The 14,624-nt window shown below is 37.9% G+C and overlaps 2 protein-coding genes and 1 long non-coding RNA gene across 3 annotated transcripts; all 3 read left to right on the top strand.

The window, feature by feature from the left end:
- Positions 603-10,526, top strand: LOC107647770. Its single transcript, XM_021105350.1, has 4 exons — positions 603-1,305; positions 1,385-1,626; positions 9,100-9,892; positions 9,990-10,526. Exons 1-4 carry the CDS (start codon positions 628-630, stop codon positions 10,263-10,265), a joined length of 1,989 nt encoding a protein of 662 aa, XP_020961009.1. The 5' UTR covers positions 603-627; the 3' UTR covers positions 10,266-10,526.
- Positions 11,746-12,370, top strand: LOC110263866 (probable pre-mRNA-splicing factor ATP-dependent RNA helicase DEAH5; the record flags this gene model as incomplete). The annotated part of the gene is made up of 1 exon (XM_021105729.1): positions 11,746-12,370. A coding segment is annotated over exon 1 (621 nt), but the record flags the coding sequence as incomplete, so codon positions are not given.
- On the top strand, positions 12,377-13,251 carry LOC110263655. The gene is made up of 2 exons (XR_002349552.1): positions 12,377-12,419; positions 12,610-13,251. It is a non-coding gene; the product is annotated as an uncharacterized LOC110263655 (long non-coding RNA).

Below are 14,624 nucleotides of genomic sequence, written 5' to 3'. Positions count from 1 at the left end.
ACATTTAAAAAAAGAAGAGTTCTATGTGATTTCTGTTCCTGCAATTTTCACCAACTCTGATCTTTTTCAAGAAACACAAAATTCACAAATTGATTTGAAAGTTTCTGATCAAATATACGCATCCATGTCTATAAAAGTATTAAGAAGTGAAAATAGTTTCAGACCTACTAAACCATATCTACGATAGTTGGTAGAAATCATCATTAGATTATATTTTGTAGCTTGCATATATATGCATTTGATAGAAAGATCTGATTTTAGAACAATTTCATTTTTAAGAAAACTTCTAATTCTATTAAAATGCTATGTCAGCTTGAGTTCTTCCAAGTTTATTAGCATAGAAAGATTAAAAAGTATCCACGCCTCCTATGGCAGGAGTTTTTCGGCTCACGACGAAAGAACACTTGTTTCAGGATCATTAGAATCGCGATCATGATAAAATAAATGAGAGATTTTTTTTTTTATCTTATTTAAAATTTAAATTCTATTGTCACAAAAAAAATTAAATTTTATAATTAAAAAAAAAAATCCCCGAATAGGTTACGGGACGGGAGGGGTGCGGAATTTGCATATCCATATCCAATTCCATTTCAGTGATCCCTAATCGTATCATAATTCGCATGAACCATGAACAACGATGATCGGGTGCTGTCAATCCCACTGAAGAAGACTGATCCGGTGGAGCTGTACCTGCCGTTACGTAAGTTGGTAGTCTCAAAATACTCGGAGAACGATGCACAAAAAGTTGAAAGCGTTCTCGAAACCCTAAACAAATGCCGTAGGGACATGGTGGAGCGTAGAGGGGACCTCTCCCTTCCCATGCAACGTGACTGCCTCATCCACTACTTCAAATGCCTTTCCATGGTTGAGCTACTCTTCACCTCTATCTCCTCCGACGCCGACGTGGATCCCGTCATCTTTGTCTGGTACGACGCCTTCAACCCTGACCATCAGGATGGAGTCTCCTCAGAGCGCAACGCCATCCAATTGGAGAAGGCCGCCGTTGTCTTCAACCTTGGAGCCATATGCAGCCAGATTGCTGCCTCTTGCGACCGTACCACCGCCCTTGGCCGTCACCTTGCTATGGAAGCCTTCAAAGTTGCCGCCAATTTCTTCTTGAAACTCTGGAAGGTTTTTGCCAATGGCGTGGTCTCCGCCACCCTCGATTTGACTCGCCGCTTCGCGAAGTTTCTGCACCTCCTCTTCTCCGCTCAGGCTTTCGAGCTCGAATTAGGGGAAGAACTCAACAACAAGGGCGGCAGTTACCGTCTCCAACAACACCGATGTGCCCTATTTTTTAGATCGGTCAGTCTTCACTCTTGATTGATTTTACATTTATTTTTCACTCTAATGATGATGAATTGATGATGATGATGATGTGTAGGTTTATAAGCTTTATCGTAGAGCATATGAACTGATACCTGCTGATTCGGCTGCATGGAACTATGTCAACTCTTTTGACCAAACCTGGGTACCTCATCTTTGCCAGAAGGCGACATTCTTTGAGGCGGAGGCTCGTCAGTGGAAATCATCCATCCTACCCAAATCCAAGCGACCTTTCCCTGAAGCATACGAGTCAAGGGTCCAATCTTGTGCTATTGATCAAGCAGAATGTGTCACTGAGACATTAGTTAGCGGGATTTGCAGCCTCTCGAGGGAACTCAAGCCACCACAAATATACGTTGACCTCATCCTCTCGGAGTACAATCCTTTCAAGATTACGAAGGATGGAAAGCTGGTGGCTTACCCATGGGACATGCCTCCTCCTTATCCAATAAATTCGGCAATCCTCTCGTCTCCATTGCCTTCTTCGCGGGCCTCAGAAATTCTTGCATTCATTCCTTTGAAGAAGAGTGAGCCCTTGAATGATCTCTATGAGTCCCTGCGCAGTTACTTTGTCCTCAAATACTCTGAGAGCGTGGCAAAAAGAGTAGAAGGCTTTCTCGAAATGCTACACAAATTGCGCAATGAGATGCTGCGTGATGACCTTTCTCTACCCTTTCGCCGTGACTGCCTCGTCCTTTATTTCAAATGCCTTTGCATGATTGAGCCTTTCTTTCCTATGAAAGCCTCACCCAACCCACCTGTCTTTGTTTGGTACAATGCCATCATCCCTCAACATCACTCTTCTCAGCATAACATCCATTTGGAGAAGGCCTCTGTTCTCTTCAACCTGGGAGCCCTCTGCATCCACATTGCTCTCTCCTGCGATCAAGGCACCATCCATGGCTATCGCCTTGCCAAGGACGCCTTAAAGGATGCTTTTTATTGGAACGGTAAAATGAGGCTGAGGCGTGAGTCTAAGCAGGCATCTGGCACGATTGACTTGTCCGGAAAATACTTCGATGCGATACAAGATGAGATTCACAATGAGTTTGCCCACTTGAAAAGGAAGTTTCGTGATGTGTCTTCATTACCTGTATGTATAATCATCTAGCTTTTCAGTTGATTTTTTCTTAATACAATTGATTGATGTCAATCTTGATTTGTTAAATTGTTTGATTGAGATGATACAGGATTCAGCTAATATGTCGAGAGATGGGCCTTTAGCTAATTATGATCCGAGTGATGTCACTGAACAATTTCTTTTAGGGTATTGTAAGGCTCACTCCCTGCTTCATTTTGGGGCTGACTCTCTGCCTCATGGGGTATGTGAAGCAGAATGCTTGGACCTTCTCTCTGAGTTTAGCCCTGTCAAGATTGAGGATGGAAATCTTGTGGCCAATGCAATCTTAGAGGCACCAAATTTGGCATTGGAGAACATGAGCTTGCAGGAGACGACACAACAGTAACATTACCGTAGAGAAAAGCTTTAGGAATTATCTTATTTTCTTTTTTAAATTGGATGTTGGAACTTTGTTGGTTGATGCTAGAACTCTTTCTGTGAAATATTATCCTCGTGATTTTGTTGCTTGGTTTATGAATATATTCCTTCTTATTCAACCCCAATTTGTTGTGATTTGTATGCCTGTGATCTGATCTCGTACCTATGCTAGTTATCGTTGCATATTGGTAAATTGAACTTATTCAGTGTTTCCAATTTCCATAAATGCCTAATAATTAAGCAAATAATATTGTTTCATTTAGAATCATTCTTATTTTTTAGTGAATAAATAGTTAGAATGTAAATCGATCACTCGAATGAAAATAGAGAGATACTAACCTATACAACTAAACTAATTGATGAGTTAGATTCAAAATGGAGAAACTCTAAAGTCGCCCTTCGATGAATTGTTTTGCTTCAAACTCGACAAAAGAGGTCCTGTTGACATAACTGTCTCTTGTTGATTAAGTCTGAGACCTTTTGAGGATTCTTCGTGTTTCGGCTTTTGCAGGAGTTTTAAGTTCTCGATCGCGGAGCATGAGGCCTCTTCCTCTCACATGAAAGATGAAACCAATTATGTCTAGGGAAAAGAAAAAAACAAGTCCTGAATAAATTGAAATAACAATAATGGGGAAGGAAAACAGGGAAAAAGATTACATTCATATTTATCTTTGAGTGCAGTTAGCCTCTCCTTCAAGTAAGATCCAACAAGAAGAGCATTCTCTTTCTCTATTACTTTCAGAACTCAGCAATCTCTGGAGTAGTTACAACAGCACCAAAGGGAATGCCATCTCCAATGCCCTGACAAGTCATTTATAATGATGAAATCTATGTTTTATTCTCAATTCATCAATATGGATGTCAGGAACAACACCATGAGACTCAAATCCCCAGAAATGGTGAAGCCGGCCTGAACTTCATCGGCAATACAAAGCCCTCCCGCTTTCTTAACCATACTGTAAGCAGCAGGCAATTCCATAATTAGTGAAAATGAGATATGTTCTTATCACATGCTCCTAATACTATAATTACAATGCTACTTTTGTTTGTGTTCTTTCAATCATGTTTGATTTCATTTTCATTTATTGTTATGATTTTTAGTCTATGAATTTCACATTCAATGACATGTTTTACAAACAATTGGTTTGATTAATTTTTCTGATGATAAACTCATGAATACTCTCAACCTAGCTCTATGGTTATTATAACAGTAATATTTGATGTCTTATACCAAAGAAAGGCTTTCTTGAAGATAGAATCAATAGGCTTGATGATTATTGATGAATAATCATCCCTATGCAAAAGTAATGAAGGTGAGTTGTATTTCCTTCATCATACATGTTTTTTGTTACTCTTTAGTCTTTATTGCCTGTGCTGTGAAGGAATTCTATCACAACAGCATCGCCAGTAGGTAAAAAAGGTAACTTGTTCTTGTCCTTGACTATCTAGTAATTTCAAGGTATTTTTGGTTCAAGTTACACGTATATATTGAAGTTATTCTCTTTGGACATTCTGGTGCATTGTTATCGGAATTGCATAAGGGGATGTCAAAAATCCAGAGGGTTCTCTTGGTCGTGCTGCTGCCCTCCAGTCTGCACTTATAAAGGAGCGTAGAGAAGTACGAGAACAGCAGCAGCGCACCATGCTTGATTCTATTCCAAAGGATCTCAATCGTCCTTGGGAAGACCCTAGCCAGAGTCTGATGAAAGGCATCTTGCTCAGGAGCTTACGGGTGTTGGTTTGTCAGCCTATGATATATGCCAGAATGGAAGAATGATGCTTATGGGAAGACCATTACTTTTGGGCAAAGGTCAAAGCTTTCTATTCAAGAACAGAGGCAGAGTCTCCCAATTTACAAGTTAAAAAAAGGAATTGATTCAGGCTGTCCATGATAATCAGGTGTTGGTGGTAATTGGTGAAACAGGTTCAGGCAAAACTACTCAGATCACACAGTATCTTGCTGAAGCAGGTTACACCACAAGAGGTAAAATTGGATGCACTCAACCTCGTAGGGTGGCTGCAACGTCAGTTGCAAAGAGAGTGGCAGAAGAGTTTGGATGTCAATTGGGAGAGGAAGTTGGTTATGCCATTCGGTTTGAAGATTCTACGGGACCAGATACTGTAATCAAGTACATGACCGAAGGTATGCTTCTTAGGGAAATACTGGCTGATGAGAATCTGTCACAGTATTCTGTCATAATGCTTGATGAAGCCCATGAAAGGACCATTAATACTGATGTTCTTTTTGGACTGCTTAAGCAGCTAGTGCAGCGTAGACCTGAGTTGTGATTGATTGTCACATCTGCCACTCTGGATGGAGAGAAGTTCTCAGGATATTTCTTTAACTGTAACATATTTACAATACCCGGGAGAACTTTCCCTGTGGAGATTCTTTATAGTAAGCAGCCAGAAAGTGATTACTTAGATGCAGCTTTAATCACTGTCCTACAGATCCACTTGACAGAACCTGAAGGAGCCATTCTTCTCTTCTTGACTGGCCAAGAGGAGATTGATTTTGCTTGTCAATCTCTCTATGAAAGAATGAAGGGATTAGTTAAGAATGTTCCAGAATTGATAATATTACCTGTTTATAGTGCCCTTCCTAGTAAAAATATGATTTATTATCTTTAAATTATTTTTAAAACACTCAAATAAAAGTTTATAATCCAAGAATAGTTATTTTTCTCTATAAATCTATTTATTTCAAAAGAGATAAATCCAATTTTACTTACGAAAATATAAAAATTGATTGAAATTTAAGATGATAAATACGTCTTATTTAATCATTAAATATTGAAAATTTGTGATCATAAAAACACTTGGTATTTAACTATACTGCACATTTTAAAAAAAAAAAGAGTTCTATGTGATATTTGTTTCTGCAATCTTCACCAACCTGATCTTTTCTAAAAAATACAAAATTCGCAAATTAATTTAAAAGTTTCTAATTAAATACACGCCTCCATGTTTATAAAAATATTGAAAAGTGGAAATAGTTTCAGACCTATTAAACCATACCTACGTAGATGGTAAAAATCATCATTAGATTATATTTTGTAGCTTACATATATATGCATTTGATAGAAAGATCTGATTTTAGAACAATTTCATTTTTAAGAAAACTCATAATTCTATTAAAATGCTATGTTAGCTTGAATTCTTCCAAATTTATTAGTATAGAAAGATTAAAAAGTATCCACGCCTCCCATAGCAGGAGTTTTTCGGCTCACAACGAAAGAACACTTGTTTCAGGATCATTAGGATCGCGATCATGATGGCCATCTGAATCATCATCGAGTAAATGAATATTAATTTAAACAGGAACGCTAAACACAAGCACTTTTTTATGCGCCACAATTAAAAGATAAAATAAATGAGAGATTTTTTTTGGCTCAATTTTATGGAAATGGACCCTATATGTGTGCTATTATTCGATATGAAATCAAGGGGACTAGACATGTATGTGGGATAGATTTTTGGCAACTTTTGGAAGAAGAACTCGGACCGTCCGAGTTCTTCGTTACTAAAGTTTTCTCCATCAAATCGCATGGTCCAATTTGGGAGGTTATAGGAAACAAATTTGGGTAGGTATAAATCGAACCCTTCGTGTTCCTTGAGTTGGGGATTTAAACGTTAAACCTTGGAACATCAACTCGAATGGTCCGAGTTGCATGTTGAGAGTGTGAATTCACGAAAACTGTTTGCTAGCGGAAAACTGCGGGACTCTCTAGGAACCGGCGATAGATATGGCAGTCGGATCCAAGCCCAACCGAGCAGAAGTGTTAGTGGACCGACCATCTATTTTCTTACAGTCAACTCGAGATGCCCGACATAACGCCCTGTAGAGGTGTGCTAGGCATGCAGATCCCCAACTATATTGTATAATACTGCCAAAATCACGAAGCAAGGGTAGAAACTTCCAGTGCACACCTGCTCCTGATTTATCCCCAAATAAGATCGTCCACATAAGCAACATAATGTGGCACTTGACATACCTCTGTATACCAATTTCATCAGTCAACTGTAAATTTTCTTTAAGATCCCGCAGCCGAGTCAGTTTTATGCAGCTGCCTCTACAGTCCGACTTACGCGGTGCAACTCCGAATTGATGCAAACACTCCGCCTCCAAAGCTTCGAAACTACTCATTGTCATCCTGTAACTGGAAGTCCGTCAGTCGGAAGACCAAGAATTAGAGCCACATCTTCAAGAGTCACGGCACATTCACCAATGGGAAGGTGAAACGTATGTGTGTCGGGGTGCCACCGCTCGATTAGAGCATTCACCAGTGCCTTTTGACATTGGACTACCCCAATCTGTGATGCATGATAAAAGCCGGTAAGTCGTAAATGCTCCTCCACCCTATCGTTGTACCAATCCGGAGGAACTGAGTGATCACATGTCAACATTCTCAACTTCTACAAAAAACATAACAAAGTATTAGTCAACTTCTTAACACTTACTAACTTACTACTAAAATAAAATAATTTTTGTAGCCACAACAACTAAAACAATAAACTCCTACCAAAATTAAATAAATATCATGGTTACAAAATTTGCACAAATAGCTCAACAAAAAACAAGTTACTACCATAAATTTATTTACTAAATCCTTATAAAATAGATAATTCTAACTTCTAAAGTTAATTCATGTAAATGCTAAAAAATACTAATAATCATTCTATTTATATTTTTAATTTGCACTTCTAATAACAACAATCATAAGAAGTAAATAGTTTACAATAATAATTTTAAATAAAAAAATTTAAAAATATTAAAAAAAAACTTACATAATCAGGATGACTGAGATAATGCATAACATGAAATTCAGGTTGATCAACATTCCTAATTTTATTTTTCTTTGGCATGCTTTTATTTCTTCAATCATGCACAGCTGAGGAGAAAGAAAAAGAAAAATGGACTTCAACTTGAAAATGAAATCTAATAGAGTGATATTTTCGGATGGTGAGAGAGGTGAATGCATGAATAAGTGTTTGGTTTCAGGGCACCGTTTGGAGAGTTGCTGCAACGCGACGCGTGTCCTTCCCCTTTGAAATCAGACCGTGCGTCTGCTGAGAGAAAAATCGGACAGTTCGTGTAACTTGTTAGAACTCGGAGGGTCCGAGTTGTTACTAGGCTGACACCACAAACTAGTGAAGTCCCTCCCTCCCCCATTATGGCGTCCAACTCCACTCCCGCTCCAATATTGAAAATAAAAAGCGATTTTTTTTTAGCTTATTTAAAATTTAAATTTTATAACCGAATAGTTTAAAAGGAGGGAGGGGAGGAGTGCGAAATTTGCAAATCCAATTCCAATTCTCGGATTCCTAATCGTATCATTGGACGCCGCCATGAACAACGATGATCGGGTGCTGTCAATCCCACTGAAGAAGACTGATCCGGTGGAACTGTACCTGCCGTTACGTAAGTTGGTAGTCTCAAAATACTCGGAGAACGATGCACAAAGAGTTGAAAGCGTTCTGGAAACCCTAAACAAATGCCGCAGGGACATGGTGGAGCGTGGAGGGGACCTCTCCCTTCCCATGCAACGTGACTGCCTCATCCACTACTTCAAATGCCTTTCCATGGTTGAGCTACTCTTCACCTCTATCTCCTCCGACGCCGACGTGGATCCCATCATCTTTGTCTGGTACGACGCCTTCAACCCTGACCATCAGGATGGGGTCTCCTCAGAGCGCAACGCCATCCAATTGGAGAAGGCCGCCGTTGTCTTCAACCTTGGAGCCATATGCAGCCAGATTGCTGCCTCTTGCGACCGTACCACCGCCCCTGGCCTTCACCTTGCTATAGAAGCCTTCAAAGTTGCCGCCAATTTCTTCTTGAAACTCTGGAAGGTTTTTGCCAAGGGCGTGGTCTCCGCCACTCTCGATTTGACTCCCCTCTTCGCGAAGTTTCTGCACCTCCTCTTCTCCGCTCAGGCTTCCGAGCTCGAATTACGGGAACAATTCAACAACAACGACGCCAGTTCGGTCAGTCTTCACTCTTGATTGATTTTAGTATTTTACATTTATTTTTCACTCTAATGATGATGAATTGATGATGATGATGATGTGTAGCTTTATAAGCTTTATCATAGAGCATATGAACTGATACCTGCTGATTCGGCTGCATGGAACCATGTCAACTCTTTTGACCAAACCTGGGTACCTCATCTTTACCAGAAGGCGACATTCTTTAAGGCGGAGGAGGCTCGTCAGAGGAAATCATCCATCCTACCCATATCCAAGCGACCTTTACCAGAATGTGTCACTGAGACATTAGTTAGCGGGATTTGCAGCCTCTCGAGGAAACTCAAGCCACCACAAATATACGTTGACCTCATCCTCTCGGAGTACAATCCTTTCAAGATTACGAAGGATGGAAAGCTGGTGGCTTACCCATGGGACATGCCTCCTCCTTATCCAACAAATTCGGCAATCCTCTCGTCTCCATTGCCTTCTTCGCGGGCCTCAGAAATTCTTGCATTCATTCCTTTGAAGAAGAGTGAGCCCTTGAATGATCTCTATGAGTCCCTGCGCAGTTACTTTGTCCTCAAATACTCTGAGAGCGTGGCAAAAAGAGTAGAAGGCTTTCTCGAAATGCTACACAAATTGCGCAATGAGATGCTGCGTGATGACCTTTCTCTACCCTTTCGCCGTGACTGCCTCGTCCTTTATTTCAAATGCCTTTGCATGATTGAGCCTTTCTTTCCTATGAAAGCCTCACCCAACCCACCTGTCTTTGTTTGGTACAATGCCATCAGCCCTCAACATCACTCTTCTCAGCATAACATCCATTTGGAGAAGGCCTCTGTTCTCTTTAACCTGGGAGCCCTCTGCATCCACATTGCTCTCTCCTGCGATCAAAGCACCATCCATGGCTATCGCCTTGCCAAGGACGCCTTAAAGGATGCTTTTTATTGGAACGATAAACTGAGGAGGGAGTCTAAGCGGGCATCTGGCACGATTGACTTGTCCGGACAATACTTCGATGTGATACAAGATGAGATTCACAATGAGTTTGCCCACTTGAAAAGGAAGTTTCATCGTCATGATGTGTCTTCATTACCTGTATGTATAATCATCTAGCTTTTCAGTTGATCTTTTCTTAATACAATTGATTGATGTCAATCTTGATTTGTTAAATTGTTTGATTGAGATAATACAGGATTCAGCTAATATGTCGAGAGATGGGCCTTTAGCTAATTATGATCCGAGTGATGTCACCGAACAATTTCTTTTAGGGTATTGTAAGGCTCACTCCCTGCTTCATTTTGGGGCTGACTCTCTGCCTCATGGGGTATGTGAAGCACAATGCTTGGACCTTCTCTCTGAGTTTAGCCCTGTCAAGATTAAGGATGGAAATCTTGTGGCCAATGCAATCTTAGAGGCACCAAATTTGGCATTGGAGAACATGAGCTTGCAGGAGACGACACAACAGTAACATTACTGTAGAGAAAAGCTTTAGGAATTATCTTATTTTCTTTTTTAAATTGGAGGTTGGAACTTTGTTGGTTGAAATATTATCCTCGTGATTTTGTTGCTTGGTTTATGAATATATTCCTTCTTATTCAACCCCAATTTGTAGTGATTTGTATGACTGTGATCTGATCTCGTACCTATTGCTAGTTATCGTTGCATATTGGTAAATTGAACTTATTCGGTGTTTCCAATTTCCATCAATGCCTAATAATTAAGCAAATAATATTGTTTCATTTAGAATCATTCTTATTTTTTAGTGAATCAATCGTTAGAATGTAAATTGATCAATAGAATGAAAATAAAGAAATACTAACCTATACAACTAAACTAATTGATGAGTTAGATTCAAAATGGAGAAACTCTAAAGTCGCCCTTCGATGAATTGTTTTGCTTCAAACTCAGACAAAAGAGGTCCTGTTGACATAACTGTCTCTTTGATTAAGTCTGAGACCTTTAGAGGATTCTTGGTGTTTCGGCTTTTGCAGGAGTTTTAAGTTCTCGATCGCGGAGCATGAGACCTCTTCCTCTCACATGAAAGATGAAACCAATTATGTCTAGGGAAAAAAAAAAACAAGTCCTGAATAAATTGAAATAACATTAATGGGGAAGGAAAACAGGGAAAAAGGTTACATTCATATTTATCTTTGAGTGCAGTTAGCCTCTCCTTCAAGTAAGATCCAACAAGAAGAGCATTCTCTTTCTCTATTACTTTCAGAACTCAGCGATCTCTGGAGTAGTTACAACAGCACCAAAGGGAATGCCGTTTCCAATGCCCTGTCAAGTCATTTATAATGATGAAATCTATGTTTTATTCTCAATTCATCAATATGGATGTCAGGAACAACACCATGAGACTCAAATCCCCAGAAATGGCGAAGCCGGCCTGAACTTCATCGGCAATACAAAGCCCTCCGGCTTTCTTAACCATACTGTAAGCCGCAGGCAATTCCATAGTTAGTGAAAACGAGATATGTTCTTATCACATGCTCCTAATACTATAATTACAATGCTACTTTTGTTTGTGTTCCTTCACTCATGTTTGATTTCATTTTCATTTATTGTTATGATATTTTTAGTCTATGAATTTCACATTCAATGACATGTTTTACAAACAATTGGTTTGATTAATTTTTCTGATGATAAACTCATGAATACTCTCAACCTAGCTCTATGGTTATTATAACAGTAATATTTGATGTCTTATACCTAAGAAAGGCTTTGTTGAAGATAGAATCAATAGGCTTGATGATTATTGATGAATAATCATCCCTATGCAAAAGTAATGAAGGTGAGTTGTATTTCCTTCATCATACATGTTTTTTGTTACTCTTTATTGCCTGTGCTGTGAAGGAATTCTATCACAACAGCATCGCCAGTAGGTAAAAAAGGTAATTTGTCGTGTCCTTAACTATCCAGGTATACTGTTAGTAATTTCTTTGACTATTGATGGGATATTTTACATTATTGATCCTGGGTTTTGCAAAGCAAAATGTTTATAACCCAAAACAAGGACTTGATTCATTGGTGATAACTCCGATATCACAAGCTTCAGCCAAACAAAGAACTGGACGTGCAGGGCGCAAATGCTATCGCCTATATACCGAGAGCGCATATAGGAATGAGATGCCTCCCACTACGATTCCTGAGATTCAAAGGATAAATCTTGCAATGACTACTCTCAACATGAAAGCTATGGGAATAAATGATCTTCTGTCCTTTGATTTTATGGATCCACCATCATCCCAAGCTATTATTTCAGCAATGGAACAGCTCTATAGTCTTGGAGCATTGGATGAAGAGGGCCTTTTAACCAAATTGGGGAGGAAAATGGCAGAATTTCCCTTGGATCCGCCATTGTCTAAGATGTTACTTGCCAGTGTGGACCTTGGATGTAGTGATGAGATATTGACGATAATTTCCATGATTCAGACTGGCAATATTTTTTACAGGCCTAGGGAAAAGCATGCCCAAGCAAATCGGGCAAAGTTTTTCCAGCCTGAAGGTGACCATTTCACACTGCTTGCTGTTTATGAGGCTTGGAAAGCCAAGAAATTTTCGGAACCATGGTGTTTTGAGCACAGGATGTCAGGAAACAGCTTCTCACCATCATGGATAAGTAAGATATCTATTTACTGCTACTAAATATTTTAGCTGCTTTGTTTACTTGTTTGCTTCTTTGTTTGTTTTCTTTTTTATTGTAATTGTGTACGAAGGTTCTCAATGTTTCTTCAGATATACTGTTTTGTAATATAGTGAAATGTTTTAGAATTGGGCTTCTTGTTAACATATTCTGCTGTGAATTGTAGAATAAATCTTGTCATTGGTCCTCTGCATATAATTTGCTGGCCAGATTGAATTAGGTTCTGAAATCTGAATCATCATCTCTGATATGCAGCTACAAATTGGATGTTGTAAGTGTTGGAAAATTTTTTACCAAGATCAGAAAGGCGATCACCGCAGGATTCTTTTTCCATGCAGCAAGGAAGGATCCCCAGGAAGGCTACAGAACCCTTGTTGAGAACCAGCCTGTATATATCCATCCAAGTTCAGCTTTGTTCCAGAGACAACCTGGTTGGGTCATCTACCATGAACTTGTTATGACTACTAAGGATCAATATATGCGTGAGGTCATAGTGATAGATCCTAAATGGCTTGTTGGATTGAACCACTTTATGACAGATATCATGAGCTCATGAGCCAAATTCATGGTGCTTGATATTCAATCCATCTTCTTCCTCTTGATGCAATGTATTGCTTAGTGTTTACACTACATTGTATGATGATGCAGGTGTAAATTTTGACCCTTAATTTGTATTAACTGTAAATGATGTATATAGGCAGATTTACTAAGTTGTAAATTTTATGGGTTCCTAAATCAAAGTCTAAGTTGTAAATTATGTTTGGGTAAATTCATGTTTAAAGCAGAAAGCTGAAGTTGAATCCTGCAAGAACACTTGGCTGCACCGCATTACGTTTAGATTCCAATTACTGCTATTATTGTATCATCCCTAAGCAACTTTATGTGACAGAAATATATGTTACTAATAATTGTTAATATGATTTTCTTTACCGAGGCATTCACTAATTATTATTGCGTTTGACATGAAGGTTTTTGAGTTTTGACTTGTCCCATATTTGCCTTGGTTCATTTGTTGTATCGCACAACACTCCCCAAAGCATTTTGCAATGTAGTATAGTGATATGAAGGTATAATAACAAAAAAACAAAATTAATGAATTGAACATTTAAAAAAATCCACAAATTATAATAAAATATAGGGTAAAGTACTAAAGTTTAACAAAAGTTTTAAAAATATTCCTAAGTTTTATTTTGTTTCAATTTTGTTCCAAAAATTTTCGATTTGCATCAAATATACCCCTGACGGCAAATTTTTCAAAAAAAATTAAGACTAATTCAATAACAATTTCATAAGAACAATCTTCAATACAAGCAAATTAAGTATAATTTTCATGTATTATTGTTAGATTGGTCTTAAATTTTTTTGAAAATTTAGCCGTTGAGGGTATATTTGATGTAAATCGAAAACTTCTGCGACAAAATTAAAACAAAATAAAACTTAGAGATATTTTTAAAACTTTTGCCAAATTTTAAGAATGAAAAGTATCCTTTACCCTAAACTATATATTTTTATGGTACTCTTAAAACTTAAACCACACAACTACAATCACTCTTTTTCTTAATTACAAGTTTACAATTGTACCTTTTTCAATAAAAACAATTGGATTCCACTAATGCTTCCTTTTTCAATATGGGGGAAATTCTTATACATCTATCTTTTTTATATGTCCTCTTATGAAAAGCATATCATCCAATATATTAATTAGGTCTTAATAGTTACCAAAAAAAGATTTTAGGTCTTAAATTATCTTCTATCAATCTAGCAACATCGCTTAAATTGAACTAAAAATTATCTATTTTATCTTATGCATAATGTTCCAAAATTTTTTTATATTTATTTTTTTATATAATTTTCTTCTTACAATTTCACCTATTCGTGAATATTTACGAATTTCTTATTTTTAGATTTTTTATCCTGAATTTTGGATATCATATTTATTTTTTATTAAATAAAATACCACTATTATCTTTTTTAAAAAAAACTTGAACGATTATTTTCTCAAGTATTGATAAGAAAGTTTGAAGGATAAAAGATTTTCTCCTTTTTTTTTAATATTCTTTTGGATAGTCAAAGTGTATAGTTTAGTGGCGGAGCTTAGTTCAGACAAGGGGGCCATAGCCCCTCCAAATTTTTTATAAAAAATTTAGTAGTACTTTTTCAAAAGATAAAAAATAGTTCAAT

The sequence above is a fragment of the Arachis ipaensis genome, chromosome B06 (assembly GCF_000816755.2).
Source record: "Arachis ipaensis cultivar K30076 chromosome B06, Araip1.1, whole genome shotgun sequence".
NCBI lineage: Eukaryota > Viridiplantae > Streptophyta > Magnoliopsida > Fabales > Fabaceae > Arachis > Arachis ipaensis.
This window is presented reverse-complemented; position numbering and strand designations above follow the sequence as displayed.